The sequence below is a fragment of the Scyliorhinus torazame genome, chromosome 2 (genome assembly GCF_047496885.1).
Source record: "Scyliorhinus torazame isolate Kashiwa2021f chromosome 2, sScyTor2.1, whole genome shotgun sequence".
Taxonomy (NCBI): Eukaryota; Metazoa; Chordata; class Chondrichthyes; order Carcharhiniformes; family Scyliorhinidae; genus Scyliorhinus; species Scyliorhinus torazame.
Genome location: NC_092708.1, coordinates 268,925,405 through 268,934,164, shown reverse-complemented (window position 1 = coordinate 268,934,164; position 8,760 = coordinate 268,925,405). Strand labels below are relative to the sequence as shown.

The window sequence follows — 8,760 nt, the reverse complement described above, 5'->3', positions numbered from 1 at the left end:
ATTTGGTTATTACTGCTGGTATATCCTAGGAGAAGCCAAAGGGTGGAATATCAGTCTACGGTTGAGGAGATACCATGAAAACCTAGGAATGGCTAAATTAAGAGCTAGATACCAGCTGCAGGGAAGTGGGCTCTCTTCCCCCACCAGTTAATTAGCAATTAAATGTTTTTCATTAAATTTTCTACTTAGTCCTGATCCGGTACAATGTCAAGCTTTACTTCAGTCACGATCTCTTTAGGAGGATTTATTTTTCTTTATTTTAGAAAAAGAAAACATATTTTAAGGTAGAAAGAATCAGGTTCAGCTAGTAATCACATTATTTCTATTAAACATTATTACTTCCAATGAGCAATTGGAGAATAGAGAAATGATTAAATGTGCAATATATATTACAGCCTGTGCAGCCCTGAACACTGCTCATCGTTTTTCCTTCTGTACACAAAGTAGCAAGTGATGACGTGGAGCTAGAAGAGGCGCTGGCTGAAGACCAGGCCTTTACATGGAGCCTAGTGCCTAAGGGCAGAGCCAGCTTTGTCCAACTAGCACACATATACCCTTCAGCCCCAACTCCCATGCATATCATTTTACTATTTTAAATTTCTGATTGTTCTTGCAGCTGGGCCTCAGCAGCCACTGACTTTACTCCACTGAACAGTTTATCATTGTATCAGCTCCCTACCCACAATAGCTACAGTGCTACAGAGACAGATGGGGAGGGAGTGGCTCCCCTGCCTGGTGTAAGACAACTTTCATTATCCAGCTGTTAGTAAACTGGGTGCAGGCTCATTCGCTTGAAGGCCCATGGGGGGGGGGGGGGGGGGAAAGAGAGAAGAGAAAGACGGGTTGGTGGTTGAGGCAGATGGGAAATCTAAACAACTGGTACCCATATAGTCTGTGGTTGAGGGAACGTTTTAAGGTTGATGGGTAGGCCTAGTCATGGGGGATTATGTGCTATGAATTTGACAGGAAAGCCTGTGATTAAGGATAGATAGGAAGGGGGTTGGCGGGCAGGGTTTGAAGTTGACAGGAAGGCCTAGGCCCCAGGTGGTTTGATATGCGGCATTTCCACAGTCACCATCAAACAGCAGTATTTTTCAAATCAGGTTCCCTCTCTCAATTAATGAGTTCCAGTGGACTCATCATCTCATATTCTAGCACATTTGGTCAGTGTTCCCCTCCCCAAAAGGAAACCGCATTATGTTATTAAACATTTGAGTTGCCAAACTAAATATGATTAACAATTGAAAGGAGTTCACAGCTAAAACAAGAGCAAGGGTAAGAAACACAGGAATAGTCAGAGCGGATAGGGAGACACAGGTTGTATCGGTACCTAAATTATTACTATGACCCTGAGACAAAGTGCCATTGCTGAAGTGGGTAGAATTGGTGTAACTCTCAATTTAGTGCATCACAATCAAACTGCAAAAATAAAGTCATTCTAGATCATGTACAATTAAACTCCATCGCATTTGTCTTCCTTCAGAGCAACATTATCCTCATCTCGGCCAATGTGACTTTTGTTTGAAATATTTAGTTTAAATGAATATTTAAAGATAATCTTTTTGATCCTTGCAGTCAGCATTCCAGTCATTACATTGGTAATCACCAGGAGCCGAAGTGTACAAATAAATGCACCATTGCCAAAAGCCATTTAAACATCAGACCAGTGTGTGTGTGTGTATGCATGCGCGCTCGAGGGGGGAGGGGGGGTCGAGAAAGCGGTGTGGAAGAGGGACAGGGGATGGGGAAAATCAGTCACTTCTTTGGATACAGTCCTGTTTGGCTCCAGAATCCGGTTGGGAAACTGCACTGATTAAAAATACTAGGAGTCACTTAGCACCAGTGCTGATCTTAGGGAGTCAGCTCATTGGGAGAAATTGAGATGCAGGAAGGCACAAGGTGGCAAAATGACTCCCATGGAAAGGGTTGTAGAAATCAGAGTCAAGGTGAAGCTGTACATTCAAGGCCATGTCTCGAGATGGGCTCCATGTTAGTTTTTGATGAGTTTATTTGCTCTCTGGTTGGCATCATCGATCCGAGCTTTGTTAGCATCAGCCTGTTAAACACAGAGACAGTCAGCACCAAGTCATCTTGTGCACACACCCATTTCCTGTACTAATTGCATACACAAAACTAAGTTTGCTGTTGCTGTCTGATAGGATTTTATTGAGTTTAAAATAGCTTTCTGAACATATAACTCAAGATTTAAGTTTACAACCAGCTGCAGCTAAAATCCACACCATAGCCAAAGAGTGCCCTATTCATTTTTTCAAATTAAGGGGCAATTCTATCGTGGCCAATCCATCTACCCTGCACATCTTTGGGTTGTGGGGGCGAAACCCACGCAAACAAGGGGAGAATGTGCAAACTCCACACGGACAATGACCCCAGAGCCGGAATCAAACCTGGGACCTCGGCACCGTGAGGCAGCAGGGCTAACCCACTGCGCCACCGTGCTGCCCTACCATAGCCTAACTCAATATAGGAACAGGAGTAGATCACATTGATTCCATGTCCCTTGTAAAGCCTTGCCTAACAAAAGTCTTATCAACCTCGGTTGTGAAATTTTCAATTAAGGCTCAGCATGCACAGCTTTGGGATTGGCAGCATGGCGGGTGGGGGAGGAAAGAGTTCCAGATTTCTATTACCCTTTCTGTGAAGAAGTGATTCGGAAATCACCCCAGAAGGCTCTGGCTCTAATTATATGATCCTTGATCTGGGCTCTCACCAGAATAAATGGTTTCTCTCTCTCTACTCTGTTGAATCTTTTAATCATCTTAAAATACATAACACTTTAATCTACTCAAAGGAATACAAGCCTAGTCTACTTAACCTGTTCTCATAATTTAATCCCTTTAAACTCCAATATCATTGAATCTGCACTGCATTCCGAGGCCAATATACCCTTCCTGAGAATGGTTGCCCAGAATTAAGCACAAAATTCTAGATGCATTCTAACATGAGCCATTATACAATGTAGTGTAACATCTACCCCTTTGTAACAATATAAATGTTAATCCAATCCAGACTGGAGGGAGGGGCCACGCTACACTGATCTGTTATTTTTAGAAGTGGTCCGAGTTCTGCAAATCCAACAAGCCTCATGAGCTGTTCTTAGGTGTAATAAGTCAAGAACTGTTCAACCAAGTTCAGACAAGTCTATCTTGTTACAGATAGTGTTCCTCAGAGATGAATATATTAGACCAATTAGAAGACACACAATTGACAAGATGATAAAACCTGTAAAAATCATCCACAAAATAGCTTAATATATTTTACTTATCCTGCAAGGAACAGGCCAACATAATTCCTACAAAAATAGATATTTTCCATAATATGCTCAACATTCACCTGGTCACCTTCTAAATAAAGACCTGGAACGAGACTGGATGTGGTTCCCTTGGGTGGGTCTAGTAACTACAGTAATATAAGGATGGTTTCCCAGACTTGTCACCTTGCTCTCAAGGGGGGATACTCAAGACTTTAGGGAGCTGCAACTTGTCCCATTAATCTACAGTTATAAATTATTAGCATTTTGAGGAAAGAGGATGAAAACACAGCATATACCTTCGCTGTTATGGTGGTGATCTTTTTGTTCTGGACATCTATTTCATTGCCCATGTCAAGGGCCATGTTTTTCAAGTTTCCGATAATACTGCCCACATTTTGCAGGTTCTCTTCCATTTCATCCTCTCGAGCGTCATTGGTTATCCTGAAATGGAACCAAATTTCTCAAGTTCGTTCCATGTGATGTTGGAGACTTGATATTGTGGATGCTTCTCCCTTTTGTTATTAAAATAAATTCAACAGTGGGGCTTGAGCAATCGGGCGTTGTGTGGGATAGAAATTAGGAAAAAGGTGGTTTCTAAATTCCCATGGGGAATAGAAGGGGTGGCGAGAGTATGCCTACTCTCCCCGTGGTGGTGATTTGGGGGGGGGGGGTCGCTGAGTTTGGAGAGATTTTGTCTGTTCTCCCGGGTCAGGGGTAGAAAGATCATGCTTACTTGAAGGACAGTGGAAGCAGAGAGGTGAATACATTTTGCCTCCCTCACACAAAATAGAGGTTGAAAGGATATGCTGGTTGCCTCCATTGGCGATCAGTGCTAAAAGGGCTGTTTGTTGCCGATTACAGAATGTGGGGAGTGACAAGTGACTTGTGCCTGTGGTCACTGCCAGGTGCCTGTGCCCTATTTGGGATAGTGACGTAGCCCCATCCTAGCTACCTGTTAATGTAGCCTTCTCCTTCACCGCCCCGTTTGGTCATCTCATGGTTGCTGTGCTTGTTGCCTGGCTGACTGGTCACAGCTCTGCCTGTGTTCCCATCAGAATCACTGCCCCACGCCTTCTTGTATGCATCCTGCACCTCAAAGTTCTTCACCCTGTGAGGGAGAGAGATGGTCTGGTGTGACAATGAGTTATTGAAGGATTCACATCCATTTATCCCTGTTGGGGAGAGAGGCAAGTGCTTCCACCATTTCATTACAATGACTAGACACAAAGTACTTAATTGGCTGTAGAGCACACAAGGACATTTAGATTGTAAAGTGCGGTGTGTAAATACAAGTTTTTTTTTCTCTTGCATGAACACAAGAGTGCCTGTTGCAATCTCCTCTTCCTGTGCCCTGCTGCTCTCTTGTAATAGTCTGCACTGCAATCTGGAGATCCTTTCCAAAATTTCCCTGTCCTCAAGGACCACTGGGAGTTGGTTTCCACATGCTCTGGTCCTGCCCCCTGATTCAGGCGACCACCTTTTACACTTCAGCCTTTGAGTTCCAACTTGCTCCTCGTTAAACAATCTCCAACAAGGCCAAAGGATCAGGAACCCAGATCACCATCCTGACTTGGAAATATATCACTGTTCCTTCACTGTCGCTGGATCAAAATCCTGGAACTCCCTTCCTAACAGCACTGTCTGTACCTACACTACAGGGACTGCAGCGGTTCAAGGCAGCAGCAAATCACATTCTCGAGGGCCACTAAGGATGGGCAATAAATGCTGGCCAAACCAGCGATGCTAGCGGCTGGTTTAGCACTGGGCTAAATCACTGGCTTTTAAAGCAGACCAAGGCAGGCCAGCAGCACAGTTCAATTCCCGTACCAGCCCCCCCGAACAGGCGCCGGAAGGTGGCGACTAGGGGCTTTTCACAGCAACTTTGTTTGAAGCCTACTTGTGACAATAAGCGATTTTCATAGAACACTAGGAGCTGGTTTAGCACACTGGGCTAAATCACTGGCTTTTAAAGCAGACCAAGGCAGGCCAGCAGCACAGTTCAATTCCTATACCAGCCTCCCCGAACAGGCGCCGGAATGTGGCGACTAGGGGCTTTTCACAGTAACTTCGTTTGAAGCCTACTTGTGACAAGTGATTTTCATTTCATTTCATTTCAATTCCCGTACCAGCCTCCCCGAACAGGTGCCGGAATGTGGCGACTAGGGGCTTTTCACAGTAACTTCATTTGAAGCCTACTTGTGACAATAAGTGATTTTAATTTCATTTTCATTCATTTCATATCCTATCCCATAAATGAATTAAAAATTGAGAATAATCCACAAAAATTTTCAGGACGCTCCGAGAAAGCTGATATCAGGCAACTGGAGCATCCTGAAAATGGACTGTATGATCCAGGAATTTGCACCAAGGCAAGTTCTAGAATTGATCGAGGGCAAACTAGCAAGGCTTTCAGAGAGTACATACGAATGGGCAAGTGTCAGTATGAATTTACACAGGGAATGTCAGGGTAACCCAGTGAACTGGCACCATTGGTAAATAATGATAAATTGGGGGGAGGGGTGGGGTCACCTGGTTGATTGTTCCTGTCCTTTCTTGTTAATACTTGCAGGAAGTAATCACATAGTATTTTCGCTCACAATTTACAGTATAATTTCTTCCCGTTATATTTGGTTTCAACTCTCTGCTCATTCCCAGTTCCTCCTTTGTCCCCATTTCTTGGCATTCTGTTGGTGGTTCCGGTATTGTAGTAATTCCCTTCATCCTTGCCCCTGCACATTTTGACTTCAGCATATAATCCAGGCTGATACGCTTGGTGCAGTAATGAGTGATTGCCACACAGTTGGCGGTCTTTCAGATGAGATGCTGAACAGAGGCCATATGCACCCAGTCAGGTGAACCAGATCCCATGGCACTATGTCAAAATAGAACAGGGGGATCTCCCCCAGGTCTTGGCCAATATCTATCCCTCAATCAATATAGCTAAAAACAGATAATTTGGTCATTACCATATTGCTGTTTGTGGGATCTTGCTGTGCATGGATGGGCTACAATAGTGAAACTACATAAATACTTCAGTGAATGTGAAGCATTTTCTGTCAGATGTTCTGAAAGATGTTATGCAAATGTTCTTTGTTTTAATGGCACAGGATTGCAAGACTTACACAATTAAACAGGCTCACATCAGGCTCATGCAGCATGCAGTTAAATGTACCACCTACTCAATATGTGGACATGATCCCAAATCAGATGTGTTCTCCATGTCAGATTCCACTCTACATCACTGATTGGCTCCCACTTCCACTCAGGTTTATATTAAGGTTAATCTCCAACGAATGAAGCATAGGGAGAAAAAAGGGTAGGGGAGGGGAAAGAGGGCGAGTGAGAGAAAAAGAGCAAGAAAATGAACTCAAAAGATTAGACATTTTAGGTAGAGCAGTGTTAATGAAGAATCCTGCATTACAGAAAACAGCCTGGAGCACTCCTCCCGAGCTGCTCACTGAAATTAGAATCCTATCAGCCATAGCTCGATTTGGTTAACCAGTTAAAGGACAGTGGTAGCAAAAGCAAACAGACTTTGATGGTTAGGATTGATTGTTTCGGTTAGCTGAATTGTGATGAGGAGAAAGTAGTTAGTCTGACACAACAGGCTCAAAAACACAATTATCACACTTCATGTTGAGCATGTCACAGGTTAACCACAGCTGCTGTTCCTGAACTTGAATACTGATAAGACTCTTTTGGTTTTAAGGCTAAATTCTATCCAATTTACAAGTCACATTTGCACAAACTTTACATAAAGAGTCAGCATGAAGCAAATCTACTGGCAGCTCTCAGCATCCATTGTGTGCTGCAATACAACAACTAACACCATGTTAAAGACAGCCCTCAACACAATACCAACTGAGTTGGCAACTGCACCACAGCTTACATATCGAGTAAAGTTCCCTCAACATTGTTCCAACATTATTCCTTAACCCGAGCAACATAGAATTTACAGTGGGGAAGGAGGCCATTCAGCCCATCGAGTCTGCACCGGCCCTTTTGGAAAGTGCACCTTACCTAAGCCCACACTCCCACATATCTCTGTAACCCAGTAACCCCACCCAACCTTTTTGGACACTAAGGGCAATTTAGCATGGCCAATCCACCTAACCTGCACATCTTTGGACTGTGGGAGGAAACCGGAACACCCGGAGGAAACCCACGCAGACACGGGGAGAACGTGCAGACTCCACAAGACAGTGACCCAAGCCGGAATCGATCCTGGGATCCTGGAGCTGTGAAGCAACTGTGCTACCGTGCCCCCCTGTCCATCTGTAACTATGCAAAACAGCCATTGCCCAGATATATCCTTTGATCAATTTCAATCTCTCCATTTTAACATTTTAATCTCTTAATTTGAAGGACAATGACTGGTGCCTTACTTGGACTGAAAGCACTGCATTATTTTCCCACTGTGACATATTGTCAGCTGTGGCTTAGTTGTATTATTTCCATCTCGGAGTCAGAAGGTTGAAAGTTCCATTCCAGAGGCCTGAGCACATAATCGTGGATAACATTCCAGTGCAGTGCTGTTGGAATGCTGCACTATCAGAGGTGCCATCCTTTGGGTGAAATGTTAAATCGAGGCCGTGTGTGCCCCCTCAGTTAAATGCAAAAGATCTCACGATATTAATTTGAAGAAGAGCAGGTGAATTCTCCCCAGTGTCCCAGCCAGTACCCTTCAACCAACATCACTAAAACAGATTATCCAGTCATTATTATATTGTTGTTTGTGGGAACTTGCTGCACTGAAACTGACATTTCCTACATTACAATAGTGACTGCACTCCAAAAGTATTTCACTGCCTGTAAAATTGCAATGTCCCAATATCATGAAAAGTGTATAACTGTAAGCCTTTTTTCTATTGTTTTGGAACCGTGGGTCTGTTGGAAACCATTCACTGACATGCCCAGTGACACCTACCTACTGCAAGGACACACACACAGGCCACAACATTTGGTGAGGTCAGTCAGGTTTTTCTCTGCCACCTTCATATCCTGATTGATCTGATCCAGCCCCTCATCGACACGCCTCAGTTGTTCTAAACAAAAATAATAATTACAATTAAAAAGCACACAGTAGCAAAGTCAGGTGCAGCTGAACTACCCTCCATCTGTTTCCCTCCCTTAATTGTATGAATCTTTAGAATGCCACAAAGTGGGAAAGTATGCTGGAACAACCAGAGTCTTCTTCTTGTGACTTCATACCCCGCACACAGCTCATCTGTCAGGTATCACCCTACTAGTTCCAACGAGGGGCATAGTTCACTTTACTCATAGGGGGAATTAGCCAGTAAGAGATAAAGCTCACTCCATGCAGGAATCAGTGTGTGAACGTGTGTGACACAACAACCATATTCCCCCTCTCCACTATCATTCCTGTTCAGCCAACTCTCTGTCGCACAGGCTGAAAGGTTTGGGGGCTGCTGAGGAACTTAACTTCACTTTTAATGTTTAACTCAGGTGAGAGGACAATGAGATATTTT

The 8,760-nt window shown here is 43.8% G+C and overlaps 1 protein-coding gene across 2 annotated transcripts in view; it reads right to left on the bottom strand.

Annotated features, from left to right (window-relative positions):
• Positions 1-233: 233 nt before the first annotated feature.
• The window catches only part of LOC140398442 (synaptosomal-associated protein 23-like), a 31,867-nt gene continuing 23,340 nt past the window's right edge, over positions 234-8,760 (bottom strand). For both annotated transcript variants that reach the window (XM_072487133.1, XM_072487141.1), the window contains exons 5-8: positions 8,199-8,316; positions 4,224-4,379; positions 3,568-3,712; positions 234-2,056 (exon numbers count right to left, since the gene is read on the bottom strand). In XM_072487133.1, coding sequence (XP_072343234.1) covers positions 1,991-2,056; positions 3,568-3,712; positions 4,224-4,379; positions 8,199-8,316 — 485 coding nt within the window. In that variant the 3' untranslated portion in view covers positions 234-1,990. The remainder of the gene's footprint in view (positions 2,057-3,567; positions 3,713-4,223; positions 4,380-8,198; positions 8,317-8,760) is intronic.